Source organism: Cyanistes caeruleus, chromosome 10 (genome assembly GCF_971803275.1).
Source record: "Cyanistes caeruleus chromosome 10, bCyaCae1.hap1.1, whole genome shotgun sequence".
Lineage (NCBI taxonomy): Eukaryota > Metazoa > Chordata > Aves > Passeriformes > Paridae > Cyanistes > Cyanistes caeruleus.
This window is the reverse complement of record NC_141710.1, coordinates 21,982,026-22,003,013: the sequence shown is the minus strand read 5'-3', so window position 1 is coordinate 22,003,013 and position 20,988 is coordinate 21,982,026. Positions and strand designations below refer to the sequence as shown.

Genomic DNA, 20,988 nt, shown 5'->3' with positions numbered 1-20,988 from the left:
CTGCCTGGCACAAACTGGGTCTGAATTCCTTGCTTTGAGGTGCAGCTGTCCACCTTGCCTCTTTGACAACTTAATTTAGATACAAAAACCGGATAACCCATCTAAAGCTTGAAAAGTGGAATCTTATATATAGGCACAAGAATTCAGGTTAACCTACTTAGTTTTGAAAGCCACTGTAATTAAAAAGATTAACCTAATTTTAAATAAGGGTGTATGTTACCAACCAATGGAAAATACTGGACGCACATGAATCATAGCTTGTCATACAAAAATTGGGAGTAGTGGCACAGTCTTCTAGCAAAAGGTAGAATTAATATTAACTTGCCATAAGAAGACAGCTGAGACTTATTGGAAAATAGGCAGTTTGTTTTGGGCAGGGGAAACAATGAGGTTTCAACTGAGGTTGAAACCTTCCATTTTCATTCTGGGTGTTAGAAATTACTTGATTCCTTTCTTTAAGGTATTGGAGTTTTCGAATGATAAAAATCTTAAAAGAAAACAAAACCAAATGCAAACCACCCAACCATAAAACCCCCCAGACATCCTCTGAACAGCACAGCACGAGCGTGTTCCTGGAGCCTCAGGGAGGGTGTGTAGATGTGAGCCAGCAGAGCACAGCACGAGTGGTCTTGTTCCTCCAGTGCTTTGTGATTGCTCTTGTTCATGGGAATTGCTGCAGCATTTACAGTCAGGTCTAACGTGATGCAAACTCCTCTGTGTGGGAGAATAAGCAAGATTAAGACAAATTCAGCTCCCTCCATGTGGTGTTTAAATGGCTCATCATGGAGTGGGTACTTGGAACAGCGTCAGTTCCCATAAACACAAACCAATGAGGCTTGAACAGTGAGCACAGAAGTGAGCTCCAAGGCCAGATTCCACCTTCCAGGCACAGCTTGAGTTCTGGACTCTGAACTGAGCTTTTGTCCATGGTGAGCCAAGAGTGATGTGTCAATAGCCACAAGGCTCCAAGGCCGGGATAAATTAAACTATCAGAACAAAAAGGGAGTATTTTATTCCCCCCCAGTAAAACGAGGCTTGTTTTTTGCCTCTGACTGAAAAAAACTCTTTGGTCGTTGTGTATCTTCTGTTCTGGATAAGATGCTTGAACAGCAAGAGGTAGTTTTTCCTCGCTGCCTCTGTTTCTAACTTTCCAGTTTATCCCTTAAAGCTGCTGTTGTTCCAGATATTCTCTCCGAACAATTCAGAAACACATGCAGGGCACCAAGCTTACGTCTTGTTTTCATGCCCTGCCAGCTCTCCCAGTTGGAACAGCATGAGGCTGCTACTGTCCCATTTGTTGGATTTTGTTTGTTTTTCTTTCCTTTACTTGGTAAATTCATGGATGCTTGTGAAGAAACAAGGACATGAATGATGATGTGGAGATAAAAGCATGAGGATTTTAGTGGCGATTCTGTCCTCTGTGCCATACTGGGTGGTTCATTCCTCCTGACTTTTCTGTGTTGGTGTCTGGAGTCTTGTCTGTAAAGGGGCAGATGTCCTGGTTGCTTGCTTTCCTAAGATATTTGCAGAGCTGCTCTCAAGTGCAAGTAATTTAAAACCAGACTTGTGGAGTTGTAGAAGCCATGGAGATAAGAGACAATTGAAAATATTTGAGAATATATGAAAAATACCAGCAAAGTAAATAGCAGTGATGCTGGGGCCTGAGCGGCAAGAATTGGAACTGGCCTTAGGGTAGGAGCAAAGAGGAGTTTAATTCTCTTCTCCTTGTGGAATTCCCATGCTTCTCACTCCTTTGGGAAGATCAGCGATCAACATCCTTCAGATCAAAAAGAAATTCTTATGGAATGCCTTGTTGGAGGTTTTCCACTTGTTTTCCTTGTTTTTCCACTGTGAAAAATACAGAGTGAAAAAATCCTGCTACTGGCTGAATTTGGCATCGAGATTATTCTGTAGTTTTTAGAAAAAATAGTCTGTACTTTGTAACAGATGTTATTCTGCTATGTTAGAGAAATATTTGGAGAGGCTTAAAACTAAATTTTTCCCTCAGTTACTGATTTTGCTGAAATGTCCTTGCTCAGTGACTCCATTTTTCTGGTTCAGATCTGAACCCCCCGGGCGGCTCTTATTTCTCACCCTTTTGTCTCTGCAGACTTGGTGCTAGACCAGCTTTTGAGACGTTTTTCATTCTCATTTGGTGCCTCAGCCGTGGCTCTGCTGGGCGGGCTGGGTGCACTTCCCAGGACAGCTCTCTCAGCTGGTTTTAAACCTGGGCTTTCCTAGGTCCTGCCTGGCTCCTGGCTGTGCCAGGACAGCTCTCTCAGCTGGTGGCCGTGTCCTGGGTGCTGATGCCAGCAGCTCTGGGGTGCTCAGCACTGAGCTGGTGCTGCTGTCAGCACTGAGGCTGTCAGGACAGGCTCTCTGAGGTGTGCAGCTGCTCCCAGGAGTGATTGGGACTGGCTGGAAGCTCAGCAGTGGCTGCTGCAGTCCTGAGTTTTCCATGGAGAAAGGGACCATGAGGCAGAGAAGCGTTGGAGAAACGGTGTCTGTGCATTATAAACAGCCTGGTAATGACGAATTGCTGCTGGTAATTAATCAGGGTATAACATCTACTTTGAATGCTGGGGTTAATTGTTTGTTGTTTTTTTTTTCTCTAAAGCAATCTCTGTCTTATTACTGTACTATAAGAAAGTAATTCTGATCTCAGAAGTGTTAACAGAAGTGAATAATAACTCTCCTGGCAAGAGGGACGTTACCTAAATGTAAATGGAGCCCAGTGTTGATTGCAAGGCTGAAGTCAATATTATTTTGTAGGAAAACAAGCTGGTTTGTATGTCATGCTTGCTTTCAGTTCATGCACTGACAGACTTCTATTCTGAAATCCTGATGCATTTTAATTAACTTTCTTCATCATCTTGACACAGCTATACCATAGCCTGATCCCTTTTCTTCTGAAGCCCTTGTGAAGGGAGATGGGCAAGGTATGGAAGAATTAACTTCTATTTTGGTCTTTTGAAATGGTGTTTCACACCATATACTTTTTCTATTTAGTTATTCTGGGATGATTTAAAGATTGTCATTGTTCATTGTGTTTTGTTAAGGATATTTGAAAACTTTCCTAAGCTGAATCATGGGTTTTTAAAAGACATTGAGCAAAGTATCCTCGAGAGATGCACAATTTCTAGGTCCTTCTCACGCAGTTTTTCCTGTTCCTATGACCTTAAGTAGTGAAGGGTTCCTGTTCTGTTTTTTTGTTTCTCCTTAATTAGTTGTGTCTTTTAGTCCTCCTACTTTGGAAGGTTTAAAATTGGCTGTGAGAGCTTGTATAATGTCAGGCAAAGTACACAGACTAATGAGTGACTTTATGTATAAATAGGGAGTTGCAAGAAGAATGCTTGAAACATTGTATTCCAAACTCACTTGCTGCAAATGCTTCCACAGGATATAGTATTAATATAGTTTGGTGCTGCTGAAACTGTAATATCATCATGCATTACAGCAATATCTGTGACATAAGTGACAGCTTTCATCACTTATAAAACTACACTCCAGTACATGCAGGAATCTCGCCTTTAGACTCCAACTGCAGTGATTGCATCTGGCAGTTGCATATGGTGAAACTTAGCTACTGCCCTTTTAATTAAATTATTGTGGGAGCTTGCTACTGGGAGCTTCATGATCAACTGAGTTTCACTGGGAAATAACAGAAATGGGACTTACTGTAAGGAAGGAAATTTGTGGTATGTGCAAGGCAGGCAAGAAGTTGTTCTTGTGTCTAAAATAACTGATTGCAGTGTTCTATCTCTGCTGTTTCTGATGGAAAGAGACTATTACAGAATTACATCTCACCCTTCCTTTTCCAGATAGCCCTAAGGAAATCTGAGGGAGGAAAAGGAATGCTGCTGTCTCATTTGGGGTATCTTCCCTAGATGGTCGCACCCTGAGTGGAGCACTGCATTGGCATTTTCACTGAAAAGTCATTGCAGAGGTAGAATGTGTCAGAATTGGTTCTTGAGAGCCTCTGAGACCCAGCTCCCCTCCTGTGTCTGGGCATTGTCCCTCCTTCCACAGCAGTCAGGGCAACATCTTCGCCAGCAGACTAGTGCCCACGGGAGAGACTCATTCAGAGAGCTGTGCAGGGCTGGCAGCCTCACTGGGACAGGAATGGATGGTAAAAACCACCAAAACCAAACAGTCTGTGCCTAAGATGTTTCTGTGGAACTTGCCAGGTAGAACCCCCCATTTTGGTCTGCCTGTCTACACAGCAGATCCTGTGTAGTATTTCAGTCGAAGCCTTGAAGCTCTCCCCAGGCAGACTGTGTTGACTTCCTCAGATGAGCCACAGGCACACCCCCAAGTTCTGAACCTTTCAGAATCCCCAAGTTCCATAATGTTTCAAATTTTCTCCTTCACAGAGCCTTGTGGGTTTTGTGTTTTCTTATTTATAGCTCTTACTTTGTGGGGCACACTGGAGCTGTCAAAAATAAGGCACTCTGCCAAAGTATTTCTAAAAATTTGTTTCTCCTAGACAGAAGAAACAAACAGAGAAATTGCATCTGAGTCTTCCCAATTGCAGGCCTTACAGCAGTAGATTTGGAAACAAGACCACCTTTTTTAATTGTCTAGACATGTATTTAGATGTTCGCTTTAGGCTATTCAAATTTAAGTATTTTGGACATGGCTTCTCAGCATCTCTTTTTATTTTTTAATTGGAGCTGAGGGAATACGCTTGAGGAAGCGCAATTAAGACAACTTTGGGTTGCATAATTGCCTCAGCAGGTTAGTGACTCAGTGCCAAGCTCCATGAAAGTTTAAAAACATTTGGGATTCAATGGAAAAAAATGTCAATATGAAAATTTTCAATGTACCATTTGCCTTTCAGGTTTTCTCAATTCTCTTGGTGCCATGGGGTCATTTAAAAAAAACAGAAATGAAGAATCCTGAAGGGCATGACTTGGCTGTGTGTTGGAGAGCAGGGTTTTAGTGTGGTCCAGACACTTCCTGTGGAATGAGTCTTCCTTGTGTTAGTCACTCTATACTGGAGGCTTAAATTCCCCACTATTTCCTATGTCATCATTGTGCTGCTCTCTAATGCATTTAACCTCAAGGATTCCTTCTCCAGAAGGCAATGGCACCATAATTGACAGATGGTGATAAAATCTCTTAACTTATTAATAAGTGTTTGTGCAGATTGAGATATAGATGTCATTGCACTGAGCCAAACTGATTCCAACAAGTTCAGTGGTTCCACATGTGTCTGTAGAATCTCTGCTTGACAAGGTCAGATGCTCACACAGGCTAAGGGTAAACATCTTTTAGGGATGAACGTTTTTTGCAGCACAGAAAATGTTAAGTACATGCCCTAACATGAAGGAGCTGCCTTGCAGGCTAAATGGAGCACATGTCATAGTGCAATCACACGGGGATGTGCCTGCCTGCTGCCCAAGGGATGTGGAGTTTCCCAGGGCTGTCACCACTGCCAGGGACTGTGCTACAAATACCCAAAGTACTTTGGAGATCCCTTCACGTGCTGCTTGCACTGTCCTCGATAGCTGTAGCTTAAAACATTTAACGGGCATTTAGTTATTTTCCCATTTCCTTGGCTGTGTTCTGTTGGTCCTAAGCAATAACACCTGAACTGTGTATCAGTTCTGGGAGGATTGGTGTTTGATTTGCCTGCTCTCACCTCCAGCCAGGCTCTGTGTGGCAGCCCCAGGTGTGAGCACTGCTGGCTCTGGGTTCCCCAGCAGGATGTTTGATGCACTGCTGTCCCCTACATACCTGCCTGTTTTCCTGGCTGTGGAAAAGAAATTGTTTCTCAGCTCAGGTTTGAGCTTTATTTCTCAGTCCCTGTGCTGGATGGAGAGAGGGGCTGAGTGCTGGGGAGGACAAGGGCATGAACACAGTGAGCAGCTGATGGGAAGAAGTGTCACATTACTTCTGTGGGGTTTTCCTGTGGTAAAACCACCACATTCTGGAGGTGAGAATGCTTTTGCTCCAGTCGTGCTGGCTGGAGGTGCAGTTTTGGCCCAATCTTCAAAAAAAATCTGGCAGGTTCTGTTGCTGGACAAAGCAGAAGGGACTGAAAGGGCCATTCTTGTGTTGTTCAGCAGTGGATCGGGTGGGTTTGTAAAAAGCTTGAGGTTTGTGGTAGCAGCCACGTTCCCCTGTTGTTGTAGGGCCTGAGGCAAGCCTGAACTAGCTGGGAGCAAATCGTGGACATCACTGGGAGCCTTCTCTGCACATCCTTCAGGGTAGCCATGACAACCACTCCTGGTGTGGGGAACAGCTGAGGAGCTCACTGACTGCTCCTGCATCCCCTGTGCTCAGCTGGGGCTCAGGGGGCTCTCTGTGGAGGGGATCTTGGGTTCATTGTCTAAGCTGTGCCCGTTTCCTAAACTGTTGTTATTATTTAGGTGGTGCCTCTCTCTGATATTTATTGGTAGATGTGACTGCCAACAAGAATTCCTAGTCAAGGTACCTGCAGCAATCATTGTATTTACCAACTGGCGAAGCAGCAGTGCCTGGATTTCACCAAATTTACATCTTTCCATGATTCACCTGCCACAGGCATGGTGCTGTTCTGCTTGGCTGTGGGGGGAAGGAGAATCCCCCAGTTCCTACCTGGATCCACACAGGGCTTTTCCTCTGACCCAGCAGGTCTTGTTCCCTGAGCAAATCCGTCTGTTGCTTTATCAAATCCTTCTGCCAGACTTCTGTCTGCTCCTGCAGCTGCTCCTTACAGGAGACAATGTAATCAGAGCTGTAACCACACTTGTTTTCCTCCCAGGGTTTTTTTTTAACACACTGATCAGGAATCAGCAGTTTTTCTCATTTGTACTTCCCACACCTTTGGTGTTTAGCTTGCAGGTAGCCAAGAGTAATCTTGAAGGCAACTAATCTTAGTTTAGTCTCTGTGTGCTGAGGAACCAAGGCAATGTATCACAGCTTTATTTTGTAGGTTTTTAAAGCCATAAATTAGTTTCTTTATAAAACCCTCTGTAAAGGTGTAAAAGAAAAGGAAATTATAACCCATTTTTTCAACCTGTCTGACAAGTACAAGGTACTAGCATTCAACCCTTAATTGAATTTTTGGCACCTTCCTACGCCAAGTCCAGGTCTTGCTGTTTCAAAATTCGTGGTACCTCGTGTCTGTGAACTCAGTTGGAGCTTGTTGATAGGATATCTCAAAATATCTCGGCTTACAGAGAGCGCCTGCCCCTTCTGAATTTTACTGGAACCGAATAGTTCAGAGTTTGTGGGTGTGAGGGGGCGAATTTGTTCTGCTTCCTCTTAGTCATCCCAGCCTTATGCTGGGGAAAGGCAAGAGCTGGATAAGCAGTCCTGTATTTATCAGATGAATGTTTTTCTTCAGACACCACAAGAATGGGTATCCCTCGTGCCCATGCACAGGAGAACACCTGGGCTGGCCCGGGGGCAGGTGAGCAGCAACACTGAGCTGGTTGTAGCCACTTGGGCTGAATTTTGGGACTTTCCATTCTGAAATGCTGAATAAAAAAGTTTCCTAGATATTGAACCAGGTTTGACCTCAATGCCAGTACCTACTGAAGGATGGATATCTGGTATCTTGTTGGTTTTAGTGTTCCATCTCTGCTTTTTTCCCCTGAGAACAGTCTCAAGTCAGAACAAAACTGATACACTCTGACAAACCTCTGTAGCAAGTCAGGAGTTGTGATGCACAACTGTTCTTCAAGTAGGGGCTGTGGCAAGGAGAGTTTATTTGCACTCATTCCTTGATTGCCTGATAGGAGAGAGGTGTTCATGCACCAATTGATGAAATTAAACAAAACTCAGAATCTGTCTGACACACCCTCAAAGGAGAAATTCATACCTTGGGCCCTAATTACTGTATGGCTGAGGAGTGAAAGCATTTTTAACAGCTTTTTTATGCTTAGAGTTAGCCAATGAAAGCAAAATGTACACTGTAACATTTGAAACTGATGATTGTTGATTTCTAAACATTGTTCAGTGGGGACGTTGACTCCTTTCCCACTGCTGCAGGATGATTTAACCAGATTGCATTGATGCAAATCAGCAATGACAGACTGTACTGGGGATGTCTGAGGAAGACAGAAAAGACTGAGTAAAATTTTGATGATACTCCCAGGGACTGTTTAAGTTCCTGGATGTGCATTACATAATGTTCAGCTTCATTTCCTTCACTTGAAGTGTGTTTGTGAGTAGGGTGCAGGCAATTTAAAGATGCTCTCAGTGCTGCTGCAGTGACAATCCAGGGTGCCCTGGGCTCTGACTGGGGAGAGATGCTGAGAGGATGCTGCACCAGAATCAGTCTCAGCTCTTGGTCGGATCCAGCCCTCCTGCCTGAGGAAGCACAAACACCAAAGTAATCCAGCCTGAAGGGGAGGCAGGATCAGAGGAGCAGGAGCTGCTCTGGCTGGAATGATAATTAAGAGCTGGATTCCCAGTTGTCAGCAGAGCAGTGTGTGCATGAGCCAGAAGTGTGAGAGGAATTGAACTGAGGAATTTACCACGGACGTTTGCCATTAGATGGATGAGATGAGACCGTTTTCACACCGGTTGGCAAGGATTGATCAGATGTCTGTGGTGTTTTACAGCCTCCTCCCCACTGACCAGCACCCACAGATCTTTAGCTTGCTTTAAAGCATCTTCCCTTGCATTGGACTCATTCACTTATTTTTATATTTTCACTTTAGAGAGCATTGCCAGCAAACGAGCTGATGAATTCTCTGCCTGTATCCATGTGTTCATTCCTGCCTCCCTGTCTTCCTTTCCCCTTGGTGTCTGTATGGGGAACTTCACTCTGAACTTCATTAGAAAACCTCTCTAGACTAAAATGATGTGGAAGGGCAGGGGAGGAAATCTAAATTGTTTGGTTTTAATTCATTCCTACTGGGAACTTCTATTCTGCACAGTTCAGCCTCTTGTATTGCCATCAGTGGGATTTGGCTTGTAGTTAAAAACATAATTTTGGTACTTTGTCTTTTTAAGAGCATTTCAGTATAAATTCTATTTGTCTCCATCTATGTACTTAATCTATTTTCTGTCCAGCTAAATAATGAAAAGTAATACAGCTTAATTATTTCACATGAGGAGCTTTTGGTGAGTGGTCACGTAGAAATATGATTTTGATTTGTGTATAATGTTGGGGTTCCAGCATTGTCTAATAACAAATATTTTATTATCTTTCAGACAGTCTGACCTGCATGTTAAACACTTAATTAAGATGTATAAATTTCTCCCCTCCTTCCCCTATGCAATTATTTAAGCCTGTCTGGCAGTAGTACGTAGGACAGAGATCAGAGATGGAGTGCTGAACAGCTGCCTCTGCCACTGCAAGGCTGGGGGACTTCCCTTTTTGAAAATTGCAGATTATTTCACATCTGTTTTAACCACATCAGGTCTCCAAGTGAGCTTGAGCTCTTCTTGATCCAGGAGTGGAGAGCTTTAGCTCTCTGTATAATTGCATCCATACTGAGCTGCACCACTTGTTTGTATAGATTAGGGTGGGAGAGCTCCCAAATTTGGGCTCATCCTCAACAAAAGGAAGATGAGCTCCTGCTTATCTGTTTCCTGAGTACCATTTCTGGTGCCACTATAGACCTGTGTGATGGAGGTTTGTTAAGCTTTTCTTGCCTAGTGCAGCTTTTAGGATAAGAGAATAATACCTGTGCTCAGTCTATCACGGTGCTGTGCTGGCTGAAGTCTTATGTAACACTGGCAGAGACATGCTCCAGGGCTTTTAAATAAAGAAATCTACAATGCCCATGATCACAGAGAAATCCAGCTATTTTCTGTAACAGAAACATTAATATCCTTAAGTCAATAATTTATAAATGGGCAGGTTAAAAAAATGAACTGCTATTAAGCAGTTGTTGGGGAAGTTTGTGGTGTGTTGATAATGTTTAGGGTTATAAATAGTGTCTCAGTGTTTCTGAGATAAATAGTGATGGTCAAACTGGTGTTTTGCATTGGGCAGCAGTGAGGTGCTGGGTAGTTCTGTCAGAGCACTGGAACATGCAGACAGAAGGATTAAAGCTGGTGCTTTAGGCTTTTATGACTTATCTGTGCTGTTCCTAAATGGAATAAGAGCCTTCAGTGGACATTTTTGCTATCTTACTAAGTATCAGAGGAAGATTGATCAAGTAATCCACAGAAGTGTTGCCACCATAGATAATTTATTGGAAATGTAGAAAGGGGAATATTTCTTACATATGTGGAAAGAATCAGAGGAAAAGAGATGAGGGGCAGGGGAGCAGCCAGGCTTTCCTTTTCCACTGAACCATGTGGGATTGCTGCACTGGTTCATCTCTTCGATTTTCCCAGTTCAGGACTGAACAAAAGGCTGATGGAGGCTGGGGGACAGGAGGAATCTTAACTAGTGCTGGCACCAGTGGCTGCCAAGGCACGTGTGTGTACCCTGTTGTTCTTTGTATTTCCTCAGCTATAAAATGCGAGTAATAACACTTAAATTATGGATCATTCAGTGCTGTGTGAGTGAATTAGATAATGCTACATAGGCCTTTGAAGATGAAATGCAGAATATAAATGTTGTATAAAGCTTACTTTGTGTCATGTCTATAAAACCCCTGGTAATGCAGCCCCAGGATGGCTGGGAAGCATAAGGAGAGGCACTTGGGCTGGCTGCATGCAAATCGATTCGGCCGAGCAGCAGCATTCACACAAATCTGTGCAGTGCTGACGAGCCCTGCAGCCTGGCACAACAACTTGTAAACACTTGTGGATAAAGCTCTGAGCCTTGTCCTGTCCAACCCCCTGCTTCAGCAGGATTTGCTCTGTTGTGTCTTGGAGACAGAGTAGCAGAGGGAAGGAATTGGAACGGGAGCTCTGGTGGTTGCTGTTTCTCACCCAAGACTTGCAGCAGTAGTGGGTTGCATGCCAAGGTAGCACAGAGTTTAAAGGAAAATAAAAATGGAAGGATAAAGTTACACATTCCCTGCTCCAGGAGCTGGAATTCTACTATCAGTAGTTGTGTGATGAGCTAAACTGGGGTAGAGTGAGAACTGTTGCTTATCCCAGAGCATTTCAGCAAAGCGGGGAGGATGGATTAGTCAGAAGCATCAGTGCTAACCCTTTTTTAAATTTAGTTTCCATCCTTGTTCCCGCTGTTGGATCTTTCTCACTGTGCAGTACCTTTGTCCTCTGAGGCTCTCTGAGCGAGGGTTGACTCCCAGCTAGCAGAGCTACCCAGCTTCTCACTGGTATTTACTAACAAAAAGGGGTTTATTTGGTAACTAAGGCATGATTGATATTTTTCCTTTTTCTTTCAAAGAATTTTTGGCCGCTTGCCATGTGTTTTGCAACTGAGCAACATCACGGAGCAGTAACTTTGTCAGGGGTGTCAGCCAGCTCTTTGGCAGTGTCTGAAACAGTTTTACTTGTTGGGGGCTTGGAATGACTTAGATAAACAAGTTGCATCTTACTAGAAGGTCAAATGAAAGAAATAGCACATTTCTGGGTCTTCTTGGTGGAGAAGTGCAGAAATACAAACCAGGTCAACATTGCTGAACAGCCACAATTCCAAAGGGAAGTAGGGAAGGGCTTGCTGTCTTTGGGGTCTTTTTCTGTAGAAGTCTGGGGCTGGAAGACTTCACAAACATACAGGAGGTTTTTTGTGTGTGAAAATAGATCATTACTTATGCTGTAACGGTGTCTCCTCCAAATAACTGCATTGTGCATTGAGCTCTAGGGATTTTCTTCCCCCACAGATTTAAGATTAAGAAGTTGACTATTCTTCTTTCTTTCAAGTTGATTTTATATTATTCAAGCAATCTTATTTTGTCTCAAATTCATCTTGCAGGCCTTAAAATCTCAAGACATGTATTTCCTTGGACTGCTGTCTTTGCTCGCTTTGCAAAGCGAAGCCTTCAAGACCAATTTTCCTGATGAAACCATTTCTGAGCTCTCTGTGAACATTTACAACCAGCTGCGAGCCACGAGGGAGGATGAGAACATCCTGTTCTCCCCTCTGAGCATTGCCATAGCCATGGGAATGGTGGAGCTGGGAGCCCATGGAACCACCTTGAAGGAAATCCGACATTCCTTGGGGTTTGACAGCTTGAAAAACGGTGAGGCCTTTCCATCAAGTCATACCTTTTGTGTTAGAGAAACAGGAGCAAGGGTGGGAGTGGCTGCTCATGTCCATGGGTTATTAATCACTGGATTTCTCGGTGTCCTTGATGGCCTGGGCAGGCTCAAACATGTGGGTTCTGCATGAGCTGAGAGACCCTGACCTAAAACCCTGTCTAGGGTACCTGAATCTTCAACAGTTGCAGCTCACACTGCTCATCTTGGTTTCTGCTGCAAAATAAACTTGCCTTGGCCTCTAGAAAGAGAGGATTTTTTAGGAGCATTGTTTTTAGGGATTATAATGAAAGCTGGTAAGGAAAGAAGTAGTTTCAGCAAAATTGCTTCTACTGACATCCAAGTAAGAGGTTTGAAACCTGAGTGAAATTTCTTATGCAGTGTTCTAGATTTGGAATCTTCACTGAAAGGATCTTGGGGAGGAATTTCTGAACACAGACATCAAAATGTGTTTGTCAGAACCGCTGCAGAGCTGATGCCTCTCTGTGGAGGCTGCAGCACCAACTGAGTTCTACATTGTTTCTTTAAAACAATAATTAATTATCCCTTAGCTGTAATGGAGGGAGTTGTGCAGTTGATTTTTTCTGGGCTGTTCACTATTCTGAGATATGAGTAAAAGTGTTCCCATGATTTCTGCTTGGAATATACAATAGCAATCAGTTTTTAAGGTTTATTTTGTTGGGTTTTAAATTAAAAATTTCACCTTCAGGCATATGATGCAGCAGTACAAGCTTCCTGTTTTAAATCAGACTGTTTTAGTCCTATCCAGAATTCCTCATTACCTGCCAAGGGTTCTGTACTGCCCCACTAAAGATCCTGAGAAATTCTAGACCTGCTTTTGGCATAGAAAAGACTATGGGAGGTCCTTAGTTTCAAGATTTGAAGTTAATTTTTCTTAAAACAACTGGCTAGGATGGAACAGAAGTTTTGTTATGAATTTTTGATGGCAAGACTTAGAAATGGAACCTGTAAGAAGAACTTTCTAAATTTCTCTTTCGGTGTAGAAAAAATTTCCACTAATAGCTTTGCCCCTGGTGGGACTCAAATGTCTCATTAATTAGAATAATTTTAGCTAGTAGAAAATACAGGCTCTAAGTAATATGATCTTGGAGATTATTCCTTCAGATCTGAAGGTGTGTGTAGGTTTAGAAACAAGTTTGTTTAAAAAAGATGTCTTTCCTTTGCATAAAACATTTTTGTGAATTTTCAGCAGAAAAGTCATGGAATAATTTTCCTTTCTGAGCCACTGAAGCTGTTCTTTCCCTTCCCCAGGTGAGGAGTTTGCCTTCCTGAAGGACCTTTCTGACATGGCAACCGCTGAAGAAAGTCACTACGTGCTGGACATCGCCAACTCCCTCTACGTGCAGAACGGGTTTCATGTCAGCGACAAATTCCTGCAGCTGGTGAAAAAATACTTTAAGGCTGATGTAGAGAATGTAGATTTCAGCCAAAGTGCAGCTGTTGCTACTCAGATCAATAAATGGGTGGAGAATCACACAAATAGTAAGTCCATGTGATCCTTTTGTAGACTTCCTGCAGGAAGTGTTTCTGCTCCCAAACTTGTGCAGTGATGTTGGGTTGGTGCTTTGGCTTTTATCTGTTCTGAGACTGAAGTTTCTCCTCCCAGGAAAAGAATTCTAGTATTTCTATTTTTTCCTGTGTAGGAATGATCTGTCACATTAGTCATTGTTGATCATGTGGCATCTATTTGAATATTTGTTCTCTGTTCTTACCATCTGTAACATTTATTGAATGAGACTGTTTTAATGGTAGGCATTTTGATAGTATTTTAAATGTTAAAAAACATGAGAAGTATTATTGCTAATGGCAGAAAAGTTGTCTGCAGAGGGGTTATTGGCTCATGCTTTGGATGTGTGGAGTATCATTCCTCCTCTGAGGAGCTCATACTCACAAGGTACTGAGAAATAGAATAGTAGGGAATAAAAAGATAATTTTGAACCACAAAATCAGAGTGTGTAATGTAATATTTTTCAGTGTGAGGAAACGAGATAGCATGTTGAGAGGGTAGTTGATTTTAGGAACGCTATCAACAGTTTCACAACACAAATTTGCAGCAGGGGAGTTAAGCACAAAATTACTGTTGTAAATATGCACATTGAGAGCTGCATGGTGCTGGCTTGGCTTGGCAGCTCCCAGAGAGGTGGCATTTCCTGGATCCATGCTGAGTCCCAATAGCTGGGAGTCTCCTGGTGTAGGGATCAAAGCATGTTCGCATTCTGGTTCATCTGGCCCATTCTGAAGCTTGATATTTTAACAGTAATTCATGGAGGTCTGGCTCTGACACATTTGTACCATTGGGAATCTGAAGGGATTGGAGTCACCTGGAAGGAATTAACACATCCCCTTGTAGTCTGAGCACTTAAGAATCCATAATGCTTTATGGAAAAGCACAGCTCCAAAGTGGAAAAGCACCTCCTGCAATGCTTTTATTCCATTTTGAAAATGGTCTAGTTTTTTTTCAAGGGAACACAGCAGCCATTCTGTTCCTAACAAACTGCCCTTTCTCTCAGGCTGCAGAAATAGCTGTGTGTAAGTGATGCAGCAGATTGCAGAGTGTTTCCATGGATTTAGTGTCTGTCTGAGGGAAAAGGAGAAGCAGGGCCCACCAGGGCAGCTGTGGGGCTCTTGGTGTCAGGCTGGGATGGTTCCAGTCCCTCAGCTGGTCCCTGCCCACTCCTTGTCTCTGATTTCCCCCTTAGGAAAGGGGCACAGCACAGGCAGGTTTTCCAGTTCCAGCACGTTCAGCATGATGGGAGGCTCGGAGCAGAAAACAGAACCATCAAAGGTTTCTCTGGGCAGAAAAAGTCTAAACATTTCATTAATGTATTAACAAGATGTGGCTGAAAAAACACAAAGAAATATGAGTACCAGCTAGAGATCTAGAAATGTTTTCCTTCTTGGTTTCCCTTTTGTTTTTTTTCCAACTCCAAGTGAGTAGTGGTCACACCTCCCTCCTTAGAACTTTCGAGATAAAATGAAGTACAAACAGCAACCCGGAAGAAATCCAGCCCTGTGATACACAAATTTCACACCAGTTAGTCAGGATCATATGCTCCAGAAAGCAGAATTAATTTGTTTTTTAAACCATGGATTAAGGAGTAATAATCAGACCGAGGAATGTGTTTATTTTAACACTTTGCATTGCAATGTCAGCTAAAAATAGAAGTGAGCAAGAAAGTAATCTGAAGGAGGCTGTATTTCCAGAAGAACAGTGACAGATCTGGTCAGTGCTCCCAGTTTACCAAGCTGGGAATGATTTTGGTGAAATGCAAGGCATTTGAGATGAGCTACAGCAGGTACCAGACTGCATTCTGATGCAAATGACTTATTCAGGAGTAGGAGCAAAGCAGCTGCCATGCTCAGCTGCTGAACCTCCCATGAATAGAGCAGATGCTAGATGGTTTTCCTCTTTTGCTTTTCAAGAGCTAATGTCACTGGAACAAATGCTGGGAATTTATGTGGATTTTTGATGCTCAATCCTGGCTTTGAATTCATCAGATCACTGCATGCATCGCTCCTTCAGAACTGGCCCAGGTGAAGCTGCAGTGGGTGCACTTAAATCCCTTTAAATCAAGCACTCATTTAAGTGCTTCTCTGGATTGGAGCCAAAGTTTGTACAAGTTCTGACCTTAAGATGGAAGTGCTGAACTGTTTCGTAGCAGCAGGGCAAACATTCCAAATGTGACTCTTTTTCCATGTGACTTCCTTGTAGGGTATATTTAGTAGTGATCAAGAAACAGTTGCCTAACACGTACTTGATGGAAGGCTTTGCACACCTACACTGTGATTTAGGTTTACAAAACACTGGCACTTTAATTGGAGATTTAATGAAACATCTGAATTGGAAATTACATGTTAACACTGCTTTTTATTTTCCTGCATTTTTCAAGCTGCCTTAAGTTTGGATTTAATGCTCACTTTGACATGCAGACTGACAGCTGGGTTTCTTTTTAGGTATGATCAAAGATTTTGTGTCTTCAAGAGACTTTGGTGCTCTAACTCATTTGGCTCTCATCAATGCAATCTACTTTAAAGGCAACTGGAAGTCACAGTTCAGGCCTGAAAATACCAGAACTTTTTCTTTCACTAAAGATGATGAAAGTGAAGTGCAAATTCCAATGATGTACCAACAGGGAGAGTTCTACTACGGTGAGTTAGACCTTTAGCAATTTGGAGCCACTAAATCTTCACTTAATGGGTTTGTTGCAGTAATATCCATTTGTATTGTTGTCTCTTCTTCCACCTAGAATTTTTAATGTGCTGCTTGCCCAAAGAAGGGACTCAGAGTTGGGTTTTATCTTCCCTAATGTGTGTATTATAACTGGTAGCAACATTTATAATGACTTGCTTGGTGCCACAGGATGGATTTCAGAATGTTTATCCATTGGATTTAAGCTCTTCGCAATTCTTGAGCTTATCACAAAAATATTTTTCTTGTGCTGTGCTAAACATTCAAATGAATAATGTTTGCTCATTACTGTTGGACCGGTAAAATAGAGGTTCTTTGAACAGCAAAACTAATGATCATTTTTAGTTGGAGCTTGAACTCCAAGTGGGTTTTAAAATGTCTGGCACTGGCACCGTTTTGCTCAATCCCATCACTGAAAAATCCTCTCTCCTGAATAAAAAATTCTGCCCATTTCCCTGAAAGTCTCAGCAGCCTTAAATTTTAGTCTTTTCTCTGCCTAACCACTGAAAGTTATGTCCCAGAACTGTGATTATCTACAAACTGTGTGATAACTTGAACTTGCATTCTTTAAGAAATCAAATGTAAGCCTCAAATTCTGTGATGAAGAAACCAATATAAATTTTATACAGAATAAAGAGGGTCATTTTTAGTTCCAGTATCTAGTAAATACTACCTAGGATTAGGCCTATTTAAACTAATGACAGAAGGAAATTGTTCTAACAGGGTTTTTGTTGTTCTTGTCCTCTAGGAGAGTTCAGTGATGGCTCCAACGAAGCAGGAGGGATCTATCAGGTCCTGGAAATACCCTATGAGGGAGATGAGATCAGCATGATGATCGTCCTTTCCAGGCAGGAGGTTCCCCTGGCCACACTGGAACCACTGGTCAAGGCCTCCTTGATTAATGAATGGGCTAATTCTGTGAAGAAGCAAAAAGTGGAAGTGTATTTGCCAAGGTGAGAGCGTGCTCCTGTGTCACTGGAAGGGGGAATTGCATCCAAAGTGCTGGAGGAGCAGAGTAGGGAAAACTTGAACTGATCTTGCTCAAGCCTGGAGTGATGCAGCACCTATGGGAGGGTGGCTTTGACAGCAAGGCCTGGGGAGTGCAGTGCAGAGTGCTGGTTATTTCAGCAGCACACCTGCACTGCATCTGCACCCCTTTCAGAGGAGAGCTCTCCAGAAAGGAAAGTTCCCTCATCAGAGGTACATCCACTCAGAATGATGCACAGAGTAGTGCAGAACTCATTATGGATAAGTTCCATTTAGATAGGAGCCACAGAAATATTGGAAGTCTGAACTACCAAATGTTTCATTTAGGTGCTAATTAGATTTCTATGTGCTGCTATTTTCAGAAGTTCTAGTGGTGTGTCTGTGCAGATACAAATGGATGAATGCTGAGGGGTAATTCCAGTCAATTTTGGGTTGTTTTTTTTCCCAGCTGCAAGAAGTGATGCTTTTTCTCCTCAGTGCAGCAAAGAATAATGAGACATCAGTACCAGAAGGGCTGGAATTTGCCAGTCCATTTGCAGACAGAGGCTGTGTGCTCAGTGCAGATTTGCCCACATGCACCGTTAGGATCTTTCCTGGAATCCTACTTCATCCACCTTCAGCTATTTCTCATGCCTGTGCTCTGCCTGCCTTGGTAGCAGAGTTGTTTACTACTCAGTGTCACTAATAATGTACAGCTGGATCACATTGTCCTTCAAGTGATTCATGATGATTTCATGGAAGTGTTTATGTAACAATGGAGCCCATCTCTGAAAGGAATCACATCATTTTTGTGGCACCGTGCACTGGGTATGTGGCTGCAGAAAAAATAAACCCAAGTGTTTCCTTTAATCATTAAAAAAGTTCTTTGATTTCAGGTGACTTGGAGATGTGAGCTTGTTCCATTTCACAGGTTCAGACTCCCTGCAGTCCATCCTTTCCCAGGCAGGGATCCCTGGCCAGGAGCTGAGCACAATAAACGAGGCCAGCCAGGATGAATTAGGTTCAGTTGGACTGGTGCTGTCAGCGTGCTCTGATCCCAAACTCAGATGGAATCCACTTCTCTGTAGAGCTTAAAGGCAGAGAGTGGAGGGTCCAGCAGCATTTTGGGGCTGTTTTTCACTCCCCATAATAAGTTTCTGTTATTTTAAGCCCCAGTTTCTTTGAAGAAGCAGGGAGAGTGGCAAAGAGCTGCACTGCAGGTTGTACACAGACTGAACCCGCTGGACGCTGTTCCTGGGATTTGTTTCTTGTTTTTCTCTTGGAGCTTCAGGTCCCAGAGGCCTCTGGAAGTCCACTAAAACACGTGAGAGGGGAGTTTTCTCTTAGGCTGCTTTTCCTGTAGGCTTGGGCAAACCCAGATATTTATGAAAAATCTGAGGATTCTTCCATCCTTCAGCTTTCCTTTTATACCTGGCACAGCAGCCTGTGCACCAAATGCTGAAGTTGGGCACCTTCTCTCCAAGAATTTCTGGAGTGGGAGAGCCACAGCAGATCATGGAGATCCTCCACTGATTATGGAGAGAATCTCTAAAAATGAGAGTCTCTTCAGTATCTAAACACAGGAATGGCATTGAAAACATATTAATTATGTTTATGACTTGGATTTAGTTTTTATTGGTGATTTGGGGTTCTGTTAGCAGAGACTCCAGGGTTCTCTGGAGCCAGATTCTAAGATGGGAATTTGAGGCCTGGGGTTTGTGTGATCATAAAATGTCCTTATTTATTCTGCCCTCAGGCTGCTTGGTTCTTATCCAAGAACCTGAAAGAATGGGATAAACACCTGCAAATTCAGGCTATACAGAGGCAAACCAGGTAGAAACACATGCTAATCACCTTCAGTGTTTTCAGATTACAAAAGAACTATCCTGAGCTTGGAATTCTGTATAGGAATTCCACAGACTCCTTACAAAAAATCCAGATATTAATTGCTCCCAAGGTGTTGGGTTCCCTTTAGGGATTCAGAGGTGATCTACAGGATTTTGTCAATGCTCTAAATAAACACTTCATAAATATTTGATGCTGTGACTCAGAAAGGCATGTTATGAAATGTGGCCTCCAGGCTCTGTCCACTGAGAAATTGAAAGCAGCAGTGGAATAAAATTAAATTTTTATATCTTGAGAGATGCTATCCAATTATAAAGTGAACATTTTTTAAACTTATACATTTGTAATGGGACTGAATGACTTGCCAAAGCAGAGTTAATCACAACTTTGCAATTTCTGTCTGCATTATCTGTGTGCAAATGAAATTGTGTATTATTCCTCTTAATGGCAAAGGAGAGATTTGTACAGAATTGTTAAATTATACTTCCTCATTTTCATTTCCAAGTCATTGTTTCCAGTTTAACCCAGACTAAAATGATCAACATTTTAATCCACTTTTTGCATAGGAGTGAAACAGACCATGAATCTAATTTACAAAGCTGTCTCTCCAACATAAATTACTTGAAGAGCATGGGAGGAGCTGATACCTACTAGTGGTGCTACAGTTTGCAGATCTCCTCTTAAGGATTGTTCCAGTGTGCCCAAATTTCTGAAACAACCTTCTTGCTTTTTTGTGCATTTAAAATAGCTTTAAAATCTTCAGATGGTGCCAAAATGATAAGTGGTGTTAGCTGAAGGTTGCTTTCTTTAAAAGAGAGAAACAGCAAGCACTAAAAACACCCCACAATGAAAATCCAAACCAAAATGAAAGAAAAAATCCTTGAGCTTTCTGGTTTTACTTTTTAACCTGCTGTCTCAAGTCCCCTTTTGATGAGGAATGGGCCAGTGCTGATGGTCCTTGAGATCCAAGCACAGAAGAGGCACAAAACTCCCTCTGGAATACATTCCCACCCAGGTCCTGCAGATTTAGCCCTGGAAGGAAGGATCTTTCCAGAGAAAGCCCCACAATCTGCCTTGCTTCCCCTGCCCAGAACAGCTGAATGGGTTTTTTTGCCTGGTTTTGTTGTTAGTGGGGTTTTTTCTGCTCTCTTTGCTTGTTTGTTTTCAGAGTATGAAATCCTGGAGGCTGCTTCTAGCACCTGGGGACAACCTGGCTGAAATTCCAGCCGGGATGCTGGAACTGATAGCAGCTGACAGCTTGGCACTGCAGCCTGGGTGCAAACAGTGCCTCAGTCCCCAGGGCCTGTTCTCCAAGCAGGAATATTGATGTCAGGCACTGCAGCCATTCCTCTGTTTGACTGTCCTTCAGCAGGATTTCATCCATCAGAACCAATCTAAAAACCTGGGATTTTTTTGCTTTGGCTCACTCAGAACCCTTTGGAATTTTGAAATGATGGTGTTTGGGGTGGATCACTCCAGGCTGCAGTTCCCCTCTCCTGCATGAACAGACCCTGTACCCTCATCCTCCTTGGCTCTGTGGATCCTGAGCATCTAAAAATCACAGAAAATTCAGTGTTTAAAGGGTTGCATGACACCACAGAAGATGAAGACATCTTTTTTTCTTTCTTAAAAGCTCTAAAGTAGAAGATGGTCTGATGTGGAGTGTTAATGCATAACTACAGAATGTCAGTGACATAAATGCATCATTTTATTCTAATGCTTGTGCAAGTTTTAAATTTCATTACAATGTCCTGATTCTCTGCTAAAATCTCCAGAGAATTGCTGGTTTCTCCACCTAATCTTCTCTTCAGTGTCTGTTTCTCAGACTTCCCTTTGTGGTTTTTAAAGCTCTCAGTTGCTACTATTCCGTGATTTTTGATACTGAAGTATTTAAATCAGATTTT

The 20,988-nt window shown here is 42.7% G+C and overlaps 1 protein-coding gene across 3 annotated transcripts in view; it reads left to right on the top strand.

Moving 5' to 3' along the window:
• The window catches only part of SERPINI1 (serpin family I member 1), a 44,456-nt gene that overhangs the window by 12,025 nt on the left and 11,443 nt on the right, over positions 1-20,988 (top strand). For 2 of the 3 annotated variants that reach the window (XM_086844276.1, XM_086844274.1), the window contains 4 exons: positions 11,780-12,047; positions 13,336-13,566; positions 16,039-16,233; positions 17,022-17,226. In XM_086844276.1, coding sequence (XP_086700402.1) covers positions 11,798-12,047; positions 13,336-13,566; positions 16,039-16,233; positions 17,022-17,226 — 881 coding nt within the window. In that variant the 5' untranslated portion in view covers positions 11,780-11,797. Of the gene's footprint in view, positions 1-2,882; positions 2,940-11,779; positions 12,048-13,335; positions 13,567-16,038; positions 16,234-17,021; positions 17,227-20,988 lie in introns of all 3 variants that reach the window. The other variant, XM_086844275.1, reaches the window with a different exon arrangement.